This window comes from Mastigoproctus giganteus, chromosome 7, assembly GCF_048544385.1.
Source record: "Mastigoproctus giganteus isolate SK-2022 chromosome 7, ASM4854438v1, whole genome shotgun sequence".
NCBI classification, from domain to species: Eukaryota; Metazoa; Arthropoda; class Arachnida; order Uropygi; family Thelyphonidae; genus Mastigoproctus; species Mastigoproctus giganteus.
The window spans coordinates 161,075,503-161,092,162 of record NC_143581.1 but is presented as its reverse complement, the minus strand read 5'-3'; the positions used below and the strand labels follow the sequence as shown (position 1 = coordinate 161,092,162).

The 16,660-nt window shown below is 38.1% G+C and overlaps 1 protein-coding gene across 3 annotated transcripts in view; it reads left to right on the top strand.

Annotated features, from left to right (window-relative positions):
- Positions 1-16,660, top strand: part of Tnks (tankyrase) — a 637,218-nt gene that overhangs the window by 183,978 nt on the left and 436,580 nt on the right. For all 3 annotated transcript variants that reach the window (XM_090377953.1, XM_090377952.1, XM_090377954.1), the window contains exon 10: positions 13,393-13,564. In XM_090377953.1, the coding sequence (XP_090234079.1) occupies positions 13,393-13,564 (172 nt within the window). The remainder of the gene's footprint in view (positions 1-13,392; positions 13,565-16,660) is intronic.

Below are 16,660 nucleotides of genomic sequence, written 5' to 3'. Positions count from 1 at the left end.
TATTAGGGAAAAGGCTTTAGAGGTTGCGAAATCTATGGGAGTAAATGAGTTCAAAGCTTCTGTGGGATGGCTAGACAAGTTCAAAACTCGGCATAAAATTTCTTGGAAAACCGTAAGTGGTAAAGGTGGATCTGTTGATACTGGAGTTGTAACAGGGTGGACCGTTAAATTTGAAGATTTGTCATGATTTTGAAGCTAAGGATATTTACAACTGCGACGAAACAGGGTTGTTTTTTAAAGCTCTTCCTGAAAAATCAATGAGTCTAAAAAATGAAAAGTGCCAGTGCGGAAAAATTTCTAAGGAACGCTTGACTTAGTATTGTGTACACAATAGTACTTGACTGTACTATTGTGTACAAATATGCTGGGAGACTTTGAACAACCTCTTGTTATAGGAAAACCACAATCCTCGTTGTTTCAAGGGCATAATGTTGACTGGAAGTCTAATAAAAAAGTGTGGAAGACACGAGATATCATGAGCGAATGGATAAGTCACTTTAACCGAAACGTGATTCGTCAAAACAGAAAAATTATTCTTTTCATGGATAATGCTGCATCTCACCCGCACATTGAACTGTCCAAAATTCAAATCGTTTTCTGCCACCAAACACATCTGCAGTGTGTCAGCCCTTGGATCAAGGGATAATAAAAAATTTTAAACTTCACTACAGAAAACGTGTTTTAAGACATCTCATTCCAAACATGAACGATGTAACATGTGCGAGTGACCTTGCAAAGAAAATCAGCATCCTAGATGCGATTCAGTGGATTTCCTCTTCAGTAAACGCAATTAGAAAACAAACTGTCGTGAACTGTTTTGTAAAGTCTGGCTTCTCAAATGCAAAAATTGAAGTTGTGAACAGCAATGTGGAGCACCAAGAAGAGCAAGAACTTCAACATCTATTGATAATGTACGATATTTCCGCTACAAGTGACCCTGGCTACAAAGATATAGACTCAAACCTCACTACAGAAGATGGTGCTCTAGATATCAATGACATTATCATCGATATTTTTCAAGAAGTTCCTCACGAGGATGAAGAAATGGAAGGAGGTCATTCTGTCGAAGAACATATTAACGACGAACCACCGATGAAAATAGAAGAAGCGCTCATACAAATCAAACGTTTAAAAATATTTTTCGCCGCTGAAGAAGATACTGAAGGACTTTCGATGGTTTCTTCACTCCAAACAAATGTTGAAAACAAAATTATCAGCCGGAAGAAGGTGCTGAAGAAAATAAGTGATTACTGCATGCATTTTTCTTAAGATAAAGTCATAATATGCATAGCATAATTGTATGTATATTATTTACAAAAATATTGTGCAAAATCTGTATATATTTTAATTTAATTTTACATTAAATGTTTAACGATTTTTCTTTCTTTTTTTTTTTTTTCTCCCTCAGACTTCTTGTTAGCGGACACTTCTCTCTAACGGACACATTTTCGTTCCCCATGGCTGTCCGTTAAAGGGAAGTTTCACTGTATATATATATATATATATAAGTTATATGATAGTTATTACAATAATATAACTATAAACAAAATTACAATTCATAATACAAATATATATAATATATATATATAATAATTTTATTCTTTATACAGAGGTACTAAGTAAACATTTATTATAGATCACCACAAAATTAAAAAGATACTGTACACCTTTTTATAATGAAATAAACATATAAATTAAAAAAAAAAAAAAAAAATTTAAGTAACTTAAACCCAAATTACGTGGCACCCCTGGAATGCTGTTGCAGCACCCTGGTTGAAAACCACTAGGCTAGAGCATGGTTTTCGTAATCAGCAGAAATCACAGTTATTTTATAAAATTTTATCAAATTTATTTCTTATTTTCTCTCTTATATCTCCAGGAATGGTTTAATTTCTAACTGAACTCTTCCTGCTTCTTCATTTACACTTCTCAAAGAATGTCTCCACATTGAGTTTTTTCCATAATTCTATAGCCAAACTCTAAACATTCTGGTAACTAAACAGAATGAGTTTTAGTGTTTTCTAACTGAAGAATTGGATAGAATTTCCTTTGTTGCACCATTAGCTGCAGTATCTAAAGCATCGACACTTTTTTTTATAGAATCAAAAGTTTTGACTTAAAACAGCGTCCTGTATAACCATATTCCCTGCCTTGTCAAAATAGACTTGCAGAAGTGACACACTAGTTTGTATATCTCTGAATAGCTCCATATATAGGGGCTTTTACAAAGATCTTTTTTATACAAGAATTAACTTTATTAACTTTGTTTGAATTCTCCTGAACTGTTTCTACATGCCTGTGTAAGTCATGAGCTAAGCAAATAATGGGGATTGGGTTTGGATAGGGAACCTTGTAATGCAGAGGCTACTTTTATCATAAGCAGAGCAGTGTAACTAACAAAAATGTAATTTTTCACTGTATGTTAATTCTCCATCTAGGCCTAATAACTGCAAAGAATTATCCATAAATTTTGTAGTTGCAGAGTGATTCATGTTTTTGAGAACATTACAAGCAAATTGATTTGTAATCCCACAATTTTACTAGTAGGTTTTATTTTGCAATTTTGCAATCATCTGTAAATATTTTTATATTCTGTAAATTTATATCAAAACTGAACTGTTATGATACGTATACAAAGATTACACACTCATCCTTGTTATTGATGGAATGAGAGCTCGGAACACCACCGACACATTTTCCCATGGTGGAAAAATGAAAAAGCCAATCTCAGAAAACAGGTGTACGAGAATTGTCTCCCCCAGTAGAACTCCATGGGTCACAAAAGCAGTAGAGCTACAAAAGCAAAAATACTTGGAGAAAATTAGTCACAATGCCAGTGAATGGTGAACCTGGGGTCTGGGATACAGATTTTCCACCAATAGATTCAGCCTGGAGTAATATTTAGTTTCACATAGCATGCAGACTCCCAGGAAACTACTGACTGCCTGAGGAAGACTCTATAGATAAAATATTAAACAGATGAAGATGAAAACATAGCTAAAGATGATAAAGAAAACATAACTGATGAATGTAAATCAGCTCATCAGTAAAATTAGAATTATAACACCTCACAAATAGTACTGGAAGTTACTTAACAAACAATGGATGGAGCAATCAGCAAAGTCAGAAACAACATCTGCCGAGGTGATTGAGGGTGAGATGGTGAAAAGTTTACACAAATTATTCCATAGCGAAACATTTCTGAAGGCAACTTCCCAAAAATCTGATGCAAAGCACCACTCAAATCAAAATTATACAGAAAAGGCATGACAAACCAAAAACTGATCCTGGCTCATTTCAGCTGATTGGCTTTTTCCCAGTGCTCAAAAAATATATGTAACCCAAAGAAGAACAGAAACTCTTTTGACTCAAGGTACTCAGGCCCCTAATCAATTTGGCTTTAGATGAGGTCAGGCTGAGCATGCCTTATATACAAGACCTTGGAACTGGCCTGCAACAAAACACAAAAATATGTATTATGCATTTTCATTTAATTCAAAGGTGCATTTGACCAGCTGTGGTGGGATAATGCCTTCAGTGCCTATGAGAGAATTATCATTCAGTGGGAGTTTACAAAACTTTTCAGGAATATTATTATTATTAGCTATATGGTGTAAGGAAGCCTGAGGCTTATGCTGCACCAGCCAAAAAAAATTTCTGAGTTACTTTGGGAGAGAGAGAGAGAGAGAGAGAGAGAGAGAGAGTGCAAAACCAAGAGTCAGGAGTAGAAGGGAATCACCAAGAAAGAGAAGAATGATGATATCCAGCTCAGGATCTTGGAGGTGCCAGGACCGTACTTACCAGATGTTGAGCACCTGGCAGTTATATTTCACTGTATTCCAAATAATTGTAAAAAAAAAATAATTGTGTATCATAAATTGGAAGAACTACCACCAGGTATTGTTCTCAGGGCTCTGCTTTGCATCAGCCGTTGGAATCTAGTGCTTGACGAATGGTGTTATAAAAAATTTGCTAATACCAGCATGGTCACATATACAGATAATTTGATGTTCCTTGTTCCTGGAAATTTCTCAACATATATAGAAAAAGCTCAAATGAGGTTTTGAAAGAATTTCTATGTAGTGTATGACATATAAACTAGCAGTTTCCCCAAACAAAACCAAAACTATGTCAATGAAAATTAATTCGAGCCGGTGCCCATTGATAAAGTATCGAGATCCCTCAATACCATACCTAATGTTATGGCTCTAAAGCACTTAGGAGTTATTTTAGACTTTAAACTATCCTGACAGCTTGTCTGGCAAATCCATGCCAACCGTTATGATTCTCGTAGGTAGATAGCATACAGTATTACATGCATTTCCATTGTCTCACACCCTTCCTTATGGTGTTGGACTGTGGAAACACCTTCTCACCATCTATGTGGAGCAATATGAAAGTAATGCCTCCTATATTTTTTTCTCAGAAAATTTAATTCCTACAACTATGCCTTTTACATCAATTAATCCTCATTAATAAACACTTATTTTTTCACAAAGTCACCATTTTCTATGCAATTTGGAATACAGCATCTCTGAGTCAGAAGCTGACTTATTTTTTCACAAAGTTACCATCGTTTTTATGCAATTTGGAATACAGCTTCTCTGAGTCAAAATCTGTATTCCAATCCTGTACTCTTGCTCTGGAGGGCTTCACAAACACTGTGCTTGAGCTGGTTGTCATCCGAAAAATGGGTTCCACGGAGTGCATTCTTCAGCAGGCTGAAGAGGTGATAATCAGAAGTTGTAAGATCCAGGCTATGAGAGGGGTGAGGAAGAACAATACACCCCACTTTTGCAATGGTCTCTCTGTGTGTAGACTGGTGTGGGGTTGTGCATTGTCATGGAGAAGAAGAACTTAATTAAGGTTTGTCCGATCAAACTTTATGGATGCAGATTTTCAACTTTTTCATTTCCACATATCGATCTGAGGTGATTGTGGTGCCACACCCTAAGAAGTCAACAAGCAAAACCCCATCTTTGTCCCAAAACACTGTTGCCATGACTTTACCAACAGAAGGCTGTCTTTTGAACTTCTTGCTTGGTGAATTTTGATAGTGCCACTCCATTGACTGTCACTTTGTTTCAGGGTTATAATAGTGAGGGTTTCATTACCCGTGACTATGGGTGAAAGAAAAACCTCCTCTTCACTCTTGTAGCACTGGAGAAGTTCTGTGCAGGTGACTTTCCAGGCTTCTTTGTTCTCATGTGTCAGCATTTTTTTTTACCCACTGAGTGCAAACCTTGTTGTTGCCTAGTCCCTTTATGATGGCTATCACAGCAGGTTTCCCTATACCTACTGCATCACACAATTTGCATGTGATTCGGCAGTCCTCTTTGATGAGCACATCAATCTGGCTCTTGTCTGTTGTCACTGACATTACTGGCCGGCCACTTTTGGGCTTGTCAGCAATGTCACTTTCTCCACTCTTAAAATGTCTTACCCAATGTCTAACTGTACTCACACCTACAGTATTGTCACCATAAACGTTTTTGAGACACGTATGGATTTTGATGGGTGTCACTTCTTCCTTGGTAAAAAATTCAGTTACCACTCGTTTTTTGATACGTATATCTGTAACATCCACCATTTTGAACTATCCATATGCTGCACTCACGAGACCAATTACAGCACCACTTGGTGTAGTGAAACTAGAGACCTCTGGTGACCACTCAGCAGCATGCGAAATGATCTACGATGGCACATTTGAAAGCAAAAAATTAGTAGGCATTACTTTCACACTGGTCCTTGTACTAACCGAGTGTCTTCCCCTTCCTAACAACATAATAGTATAATTATAGCACAACCGTCATTTTGTTAACATCTCTCCCCTGCTCATGACAGACCACTCCTGGCTGCCACCCAAGCTGTGAACGAGGGTTGGACAGAACACTTGCTCCTATCCAAACTCTGGCCACCTGGGGAATTGATTGCAGCCTTTTCTGAACGTGGCATGACTCCAGTTCATATCTGCATAGCAGTGACTATTAAACAGCCCATGTCAGACAGCATGTGTAGAGCGTAGTTCCCACTAGTGCTAACCCTGCAGTTTTTCTTGGATAGGAGATGCCTCCTCTGTCATCTGTTAACATTCCTCTGCCTCCTCTGTCATCTGTTAACTTCTACTCTCCCCCCCATCCCCAATAGTATTAAATATAATTTCTATCTTCTGAAATATTTTTTCATTCCTTGTATATTGCATCTTTTAAAATTTGTTTTATATATTTTTTTATTTTCTTTTTTGTTTTTTATTTGATTATATTTTATTATGATTGAGGCACTTTTTTTTTTTTTTTTTTAAGCATCTATCCATCCCCTCCCTCTTGTCTCCTTTCCTTTACTGGGCACACTCACTGCAACTCCAGGGTTGTGCAAGAGGCTCAAAAATCATGATTTAATTGATTGTGTACAGGAGATGGCCTGCCTCCATGCAACAAGGATGGGAACCGACCAACCAACCAGCAGATTTCCGGGTGACCTTTTGCTAGCTGTTGCTAATAGGCCACTCATACAACACATCATTAAGTTCACAAACCAACACAGCCTACACGACTGAGTTTGCAGAGATGTTCAACACAAAGACATGAGGCAGGCTCAAAGGAATCTTTTGGAACCACTCTAACAAAGCAGCATGTACTTACACACGTCCATCCCAGGCTGGGGACAGGTGGGCAGTAGCAGAAGTGTGTAGCACACGCTTCTTGATTAGACCAGGGTTCGAGCAGGTGACTACCAAATGCGGAGGATGCGGAAAGGTCAGGGAATGACCACCGCATATCCCCAGAGCAATATGGCCTTAGTTGCCAATGCTCCTAAAAACCAAACAACAACAAACAACCCAGATGCAGGGATATTTCCTGAGGTCTTCCATGGTAGCCTAGTCAGCACGATACATTGCTGTCTGCTGCTTGTTTGGATCTGTCTGGGTTCAGTCCTGGCAACAGCTGAAGAATTTTGAAGCCTTTTTTTTTTTAATTGAAGCTGTAGTTAGCTCTTCTCAGGCAGAAGGGGTAGGAATTTTCCTTGATAAGTTTCATGAGGTTTTTAAACTGCACAACATGCGAAGTGGCCTCTGAACTCACTTCTACAAACAAGTTCACATACAGATATGAACAAGCCCCAGTAATTTACATAATAATTTGAATATTTCCGTGTCATGTTATACAGGATGATTCACTACCAGTGCGACAAACTTGCAGGAGGTGTAGGGGGCACAAAGACAAATCGGAATCACATAGCATTGAAGGGTCCGAAATGCCTTCGTCATGCGGTAGAGGACGTTGAACGGGAGGTCGTGTGAACAGCGATCCCGCTGGAAGTCAGCATTTGCGAACCGTTTCTGTTGAAGAAACCAAGTAGCAAAAGTCCTCCGGAGTGGATAATCCGCAGGCTCCAATGATTGGACCATTGCAGATGATATGAACTCATTTGGTTTGTTGACAGTATCCTCCATACAGTGAATTGGGAAATACCCAATCGTTGGCCTATCGCTCAAGTATACTCGTACTCGGATTGCCTTCTGCAAGACGTAGGAAATTCTCCTAATTGTCTGGCATCCACGTTGTTCACTCTCGATTCATGGTACCTCTCGTGAAACAACAAGTCTCACATAACCTTCTGTACACACGTGCGAAAATCGTATGATGAGGAGCACGCCTGTGCGGGAAACATTCCTGGTACAAGCACAGAGCGGCGTGCCCGTTACACTCCGCAGCTCCATACGCGAGGTGTATGTCAGCCAGTTCAACGTTTGAATACTCGTCCATCCTACTACCTCGGGAACTGGTTCGCAAATGCTGACTTCCAGCGGGATCACTGTTCACGCGACCTCCCATTCAATGTCCTCTACGCATGATGAAGGCATTTTGGACCCTGCAATGCTATGTGATTCTGATTCGTCTTTGTGCCCCCTACACCTCCTGCAAGTTTGTTGCACTGGTAGTGAATCACCCTGTATAAGACAGGTTACCAAATACCAAGGGATTGTGTGTGCAATTTAATGAGAGAATGAGCCAACCATGACCTAACTGACTTTGAGTGGGGTAGTAGTAGTAATAGTGGCATGTGATGCAAGAAAGCAAGCATATGAGCTTATGCAGCATCAGTCAAAAAAAAAAAAAAATTAACACGACCATTCCCTCTAAATGCTTATCCAGTTCCTCCTTAAATTTATTTAACCTATCAACTTCCACAATGACAGATGGAAGTTTGTCCAAAAATTAACCACCTGCTGGCTAGAGGCAAATTTCCGCACATCTATTCTACATCTGTCTTTCCTCAATTTGAATTTATGCCCCCTTGGGTTCGTAATCTGAACAAATGGAAAAATCCCATCAGAATTTAGCATGCTCAAACCATTCAAGGCCATATACACATCAATCATCTTCTCGCAGGTGCCTAGTCTCCATCCGCTGCAATTTACAGAACTTAAGCCTCTTTTGGCAAGAGGATCCCTTCATTCCCCTCACCAATCTTGTTGCCCTTCTCTATACATGCTCAAGCAAATCTACATCCTTCCTAAAATGAGACCTCCAGACCTGTACACAGTACTCAAGGTGTGGCCTGCCCATTGCCTTTTACAGAGGGACAATCACCTTCTTTTCCCTGCTAGCAAAATTCCTATTTATCATTGACAAAATCTCATGACCTGCTCTGGCAGCCTGTCTGCATTGTCCGAAAAACTTCATATCTGACTGCACAATTACTCCCAGGTCTTTCATTTTCTACCACCTTAAGTGTAGTACCACACAGTTGGTATGTTCCTCTGGGGTTACTTCTACCCATATGCAGTACTTTGCATTTGTCAATATTAAACTTCATGCAGCATCTTTCATTCCCCCCAGGTCTTTCATTTTCTACCACCTTAAGTGTAGTACCACACAGTTGGTATGTTCCTCTGGGGTTACTTCTACCCATATGCAGTACTTTGCATTTGTCAATATTAAACTTCAGTTGCCACTTCTCAGCCCATCTGCCCAAATTTTCTAGATCCTGTTGCAGTAGCACACTGCCATTACTGTCATTAACAACCCTGCCAACCTTTGTATCATTTGCAAACCTCGACATTAAGCCTGATATATCTTCACCAATATCATTTATAAATATACAAAACAACAGTGGACCCAACACCGAATCCTGTGGGACTCCACTAATAACATTAGTCCACGAATAGCAGCACCCATTGATTACCACTCTCTGTCTTCTCCCACTCAACCATCCTTTTATCCATTGTAGCAACTTCCCCTTAATACCATTCTGCTCCAATTTGTACAGTAGTCTTCCATGTGCAACAGTGTGAAAAGCTTTCCTGAAATCCAAGTATATGATATCAAAATTATTTTTTGCATCTAGTTCCTTTGTAACCACATCATAATATCCAATCAAGTTTGTAAGACAAGACTTTCCCTTAACAAACCTATACTTTGTCTGAATTATTGCTGCAGTCTTGTCTAAATGATCCTGCAATGCATCTTTAACCAGTGACTCCATTATTTTTCCCGGAACAGAAGTTAAACTAACTGGTCTGTAATTACTCATGTCACCCTTCGATCCCCCTTTGTGAATTGGGAATACATCTGTACATCTCCAGTCCATAGGGACCTCCCTTTAGTCCAAAGATGCTCTCATAATTATGGCTAAAGGTTTGCTTACTTCCTTTGCTGCCTCCTTTAATATAACTGGATAGATCCCATCCACCCAAAGTGTTTTTCTTATGTTTAACTTCAACAATTTCTTCTCCACTTTCCTCTCAGTTATTACAAAATAATTAAGCACCCTGCTACAATTTGATAACCTTCTGGCATTCTCAATCCTTAATAACTCGTCATGTGTGAATGTAGATACAAAATACTCATTCAGTTTAGTTTATTTGCTATCTGAGCAGGATCATCAACATTCGAACCATTTATCAATTGGACCAATCAGATTCATCCCCTTCCTCTTAGAGTTTATATAAGTAAAGAAATCCTTGCTGTTTTTCTTAGCATCCTTTGCCAAAGATTTCTCATTATCTGCCTTCACCTGCCTAACTGCCTTTGTGACTTGATAACAGACTAGCTTATATCTTCCATAGGCTTCTTTGTTGCCTGATAATTTAAATGCATCCCATGCATTTTTCTTGTCTGCCATGAGTCTCAGTTCATTTGACAACCATTTAGGTCTAAACCTTGAACAATATTTCTTAATAGGTATGAAACTTTTAGTAGCTTCCACGTTTAATTCCTTGAATGCTTCCCACTTAGATTTGCTGTTGGTAACGTCATCAGTTGATCCAACTGTGCAGAATTTAAAAACTGTCTGAGACCACTGTAGTCACCTTTACAGAAGCAAAAACCCTTTCCTTTATCCCTGATTGTAATTATATCTTTAAGCAAATCCCACATCAGTAGAGTGGTATCACTGCCACTTAGTGGTTCCTTTATCTGCAAATTCCTGATACACAAATGATCACTGCTGATAACCAGGTCAAGAGTATTACCCTCTCTGGTTGCCTCCCGAATATGCTGCTGCAGAAAACAATCACCCATTAAATACACAAAAGTCTTACTAGTGTGTGAGTGACCTTGAATGGGTTGAGCACGCTGAATTCTGATGGGATCCTTCCATTTGTTTAGATTGTGACCCTATGGGGGCATAAATTCAAATTAAGAAAAGACAGATGTAGAATAGATGTGTGGAAATTTGCCTTTAGCCAAGCAGGTAGTTAATTGCTGGAATAAACTTCCATCTTTCATTGTGGAAGTTGATAGGTTAAATAAATTTAAGGAGGAACTGGACAGGCATTTGGAGGGAATGGTGTGATTTTTTTTTTTTTTTTTTTGCTGATACTACATAAGCTCATACACTTGCTTTCTTGCATCACATGCCACTACTAGTACTATCACCAACCCACAAATTCCAGTCCATATCTGGGAAGTTAAAATCCCCCATTATAAGACATCCTGATTTAATAGCCCACTCTATTTCTCTGTACAATTGTTCATTATACTCATTCGAGTCATTAGGCCTATAACACACTCCTACTCTTTATTTTTGCTTTCGCTGTGCTTATGTCACACCAAACTGACTCAACAGTGCACTGTCCATCTCTATCAACTGGATGCACTTCTTTTGATTTTATGTTTTTCTTAATTAACAGCATAACCCCTCCTCCCCCCTTTCTTATCCTGTCTATCTTTTCTGTACACATTTTACTCCCCAAATTCCAATTATAGTCTGTACTAGATATGCTGCTGCAGATGTTACGGATCCTGCTGTCCTGTTGGAGTGTACTGAGTTTAGTTTAGCAGCCAGGAGGCATCTGAATAACATCACTACTGTGGCTGGAGACAGCTTGTAGATGCGAGTGGAACCATGGGGAAAAAAGAATCACGTAGTCTTAACAGATAAGCCACAGTCATTTCACACTGCAGAACAATGGTAGTGTGCAAGGGGATATATCAAAAGACAGTGCATTGGACCTTATTGTTGATGGGATATAAGTGCAGTGGGTGCGAGTGGCATATTCTGACTGGACTTCAAGGATCATGAAAAGGTCACCCTGATATGATGAATCCTGATTTAAGTCATTGTACAGTCGGTCCTCGTATAACACGTGTTTATATTACACGAATTCGATCATACATGATTTATAAATAGGGGAACGATATCTTATATAACACGAACCGAATTCGCTTATGCATGATTCGCCTTCGTGTTTACAAGAAATGGCAGTCGAACGCACAGTCACCCCAACCGAACGCAACACGATAGAATTAAGAGAAGATTCTGAAAATGTATTTGTTTTTTATATCAGTGAAGGGGAAACACATTTCACCATAATAACGTAAAACCAACACAATTCCAGCTATCGGTATAATCGCAAATGCAATTAGATTGAGTTTACTATCAGTTTATAACAGATTCCACTAGCCGAAACGCAACTGGAAATTGTTTTTATTGTTTTATGGTAGTCACCCCTAGAAATGTGTTTTAGTAAAATGTGAGGTGTTAATAGTGTATCTCTGCCTTTACGGTGTTGTTTATTCAGTTGCTACACGCGCACAGCTTTGTTTATGTGTATCAAGCGTGCCTCCTCATTTTGTAATTGTGCTTTATTCCCTAAAAATGAGTAAAATACTTAAAAGGTGTGAAAAGGAAGCGTCCTGGTGAAGACACTACAGATTCAGAGAGAAAAAAGAAAAGCAATATCGATAAACAGAGGCGGACTGGATCTAATTCTTACCCGGGAAAATTTATAGTGGCCTCATACTAGCGTTTATGGCCAAAATCACACCGGTCTCTGGCCCACCGGGGTTTCCCCGGTCAGGCTTATGGCCAGTCCGCCTCTGTCGATAGAGAAAAAATATTAAATTGTGAAACGCTTTGAGCGAAATGAAAGACCATGTGATATTGCACGTGCTTTCAGACCTAAATGAGGCAACGCCGAGAATTACAAAGAATGCAGAGAAAATAAAAAATTTCATAGCAGGAACAGAACAACTCAGTGTAATTAAAATCCATTAGATTAAGACACAAAGAATTGGAAGAGATGGAACGGCTGTCATCTGTTTGGATAGAAAATCAAACAAAAATCAAGTTTGCTTACGATAGAAGCAAAAGCATTAGCAATATTTTATTACGTAATAGTCGTAATAAAATATGTAAGTATTTTATATTATATTATAATAAAATAATAATAAAAAATTATAATATTTTTATTACGTATTTTAATCATAATAAAATACGTAAGTATTTTATTACGATTATTTATTGTGTTTGGTAATGTTTTGGTAACAAATGTGTGTTCAATCTTGGGTGGCCGGCACCTAACCCTACTTTTCCCATAGGGCCTGTTGTTTATATTGCACGATTTTGCATTGCACGAGGGTTTCCAGGAACACAACTATCTTGCTATACGAGGACAGACTGTATGCTAACAGCAGGATCAGGATATGGTGGTACTATGAATCAGTGAACTCATTGTGCCAGGTGTCAATATTTTTATGGAAGGTTGTGTTACTATTGATTGAGCAGGTAGATTTAGAGCATAATAAAAAGAGCTATAAAAAATTTAGGTCAAAATGATTCCCAGATCTGCCAGCAAGTTAAAATCCTGTAGCAGCAAGTGGATTTGTTACTTGTGACCAGGTTGATAAGGTCAAAGTTCTAATCCTGTCAGGGGGAAATATCTTATTGAGTAATTTTCAAATGAAGTTGAGTATTTTTAACTTATGTGGACATGAGATGTTTTTTTTTTTTTTTTTTTTTTTTTTCCCATCCTGCAAATCAATGAACCACCTTCTTTACATGTGAATTTTGCACATGCTAATATTTCCTTTATATTGAAAATATTATAATTACTACCAAATTTAATAAACATCTTTTCATTAGCATATATGAATTGTATTTCAGGTTAATGCATTAGACGGTTTAGGACAAACATCACTTCACAGATGTGCTCGAGAGGAAAACGTCCAAGCATGTAGAATTTTGCTTTCTTATGGTGTTGATCCAGCAATTGTTAGTTTACAAGGATACACGGCATCCCAGGTTGCAAGTGAAAGTGTGCAAAAATTGCTTAGTGGTAAGTGCTAGTTAGTATAACAAATGAAGCTTTACTAAGCAGTATTTTTTAAATGGCTTATGTTTATAATTCAGCATGGCCATATAGGTCAGAAGACTTTATAACTATTCACTTTAAAACAAATATTATAATTAACTGTATTTAGCAGTCATGTGAGTCAAACTACAGTCAACTCTGATACAGTAAACTGTAAAATTCATGTAGACAAAACAGCTGTAAAGAAGTTACTTGATGGAAGCTGCCATGCAGTACATGAAGATTTAGTTTTCAGTGTTGTAATATAGCTAAAGCTTTTGTCTAAGTGTTTCTCTAGAGAGATCACCTGCTTTCTGATGAAGAACCTGAAATAGTCCATCATAGCAATATCATCTTTTAAACAAATTAGCAATTAAAACTTTGGCAAGTCAATCTGTTTTAAAGTAGTGCAACACCACAGCAACTTTTTACAAAGTAAAATTTGTTCTGCTATGAAAATTAAGATCACTGTATTACCAATGCAGTTTAAATACTTCTGGCCATAAAAACAGATTAAAGCATGACATAATATAAACTCCTGCTTAGGACAACTAATGTTGACATAATAGGGCTAACAGAAATGTGGTGCCACCTGGAAATTGGGGATGACAAGTTCCACTGTGGTATGTATAATAATGTATTTAGGAAAGATAGGGAAGATAGAAGGGGGGGTGGTGGTGGTGGTGTCAATCCTATAATCTTATCAAAAGCAACCTAAGCACGAAAAGAGCTTTTGCTGAATCTGCAGTTATGTCTGCTAGCATAGAATCTATGTGGTGTGAGTTAGCTGGAAGCAAAGGTATAATGAGATTGGGAGTAAACTACAGACCAGAAAATTGTGAAAAGTATGAGAAGTCTCTACATACAGATGGAATGGGCAGGCAAGCACAAATTGGCCATTGAATACATACTTATACAGACACATACACAGCAGAGCATTATGTTCTAGGTTGCTAAAAATAATCATCATCATAAACAACAACAACAGCAAGGCTAACTACTGATGACTGAAGCATTCTGCAAGCTAATGGAAGGTGATGGTGGGAACCCCCACTATAATTTGAAAATATTTTAACTGTTAATAAATACCATCAGACTACGCAAGTTACACCATGCTTGTTTTATTATGGTGTGAAAGTCATGACAGCTGATTATATGATCAAGAAGCTTTCGTATTTCATTTGGTAGTGATTAACTTTATGAGATTTCTGTCAGATTTAGCTTTGACCAATGGTTTTGATTCCCTATGTTCAGATCCAGCTGATAGGTTTAAACACTTGTAGGATGCATTCTTTTTCTGACATTTCTGATTTAGCTGAAAATCATAATTCACATAAGTAAGAATCAGAAATTTCACAGCCCTGACTGAAACTTAGGTTAGTAATTTCTTCCTGTCAGTCAAAAACTTCTGAGTTCCAATTTCTTGAACTTGCAGCGGAGTTCTCCATCACAACTATAGTTAATTACTGTCCATTTTTCTCTGTTGGCCAGATTAGGATAGAACCAATAGAAATTAAATAGCTACAGTTATCCCAACAGTTTTTATATGTTTTTGCGTACCACTTGAAAAGCTGCATATAGTTTGGTAACTGCTACTAAACAAGTTCCCATTATGTAATCTGTCTGCTGCTTTTAATTGGGTAGTCACTTTCCTTTCTGACTGCATGCAACTGTGTTAGTAGATTGTTTGCTGTCTTCTCAACTTTTCAGCCACTGCTGTAGTAGATTACGGCTTTGTTGTTTCATACACTCTGTTCTGTTATTTCATAGACTATTTTGTTTGCATATCGATCACAGGTGTACAAGAAAAAATAAAAGGACACAACTTTCTTTTTCTGCTGATTGGAAATGGTATACTATAGTAATGTACTATTAGTAGTAGGAGTAGTAATGACAAATGAAGCAAGAAAGCAAACTGATATAGCATTAGCCAAACCCCCTACACAGTTTGCCCATCCGTACCCTTCAAGAATTTTAAGGGTACGGATGGGTAATCAGATGGGAACCTCCACAACAACAGATGGAAGCCTGTTCCCACAATCAGTCACCTACTGGCTGAAAGCAACCATCCTTCCTCAACTTGAATTTATGCAGCCTCGTGTGTAGTATCGGCAAGTGGAAGAATGCCATCAACATTCAGCTTACTCAATCCATTTGTGACTTTGAATGCCTCAATCAAATCTCCTGCAGGTGTCGGGTCTCAAGATGCTGCAATTTTCAGAATGAAGCCTTTCTAGGTAAGAGCTCTGTTTTGTTCCCTTTACTAATCTGGTTGCTTTTCTCTGCACCCGTTCCAGCATATCTACATCCTTCCTAAAGTGAGAACACCAGACCTGTATGATGACTGTTGTTAACCACCCTTCCAAACTTTGTATCATCTGCAAACATAGACTTTAAGCCTGATATACCTTCATTATCATTGATAAATATTGAAAACAACAATGGACCCAGCACTGAAACCTGGGAATTCCACTAATAACATTAATCCACGAAGAATCGTGCCCATTGATAACCACTATGTATTCTTCCACTTATCCATCCCTTTATCTATAGCAGTAAATTCCCTGTAATGCTGCATTGCTCCTGTTTGTACAGTAGTCTTTTATGTGCAACAGTATCAAAAGCCTTCCTGAAATCCAAATATATGATGTGAAAATAATTTTTTTTCATTCAGTTCCTTGATTATTGCATCATAGTAACTTATCAGATTGATTAGACAAAACAGCCCATCGACAAATCCATGCTATGATTGCAGTATAATTGCATCCCTGTCCAAATGGTCCTGCATTACTACTTTAACCATTGATTCCATTATTTTCCCTGGACATGTCTTAATTACTCATGTCACCTTTTGATCTCCTTTATGAATTTGGGATATGTTTGCACATCTCCAGTCCATTGGGGATGAACCCAAGGATGCACTCATAATTAAGGCTAAGGGTTTACTTATCTCCTTTGCTGCTTCTCCTAATGTAATTAGATTGATTACATCTATCCCAGGTGCCTTTTTTTACTTCCATCCTCAACAATTTCTCTTATACTTTCCTTTCAGTTATTGTAGTCATTTAGCTCCTCATTAGA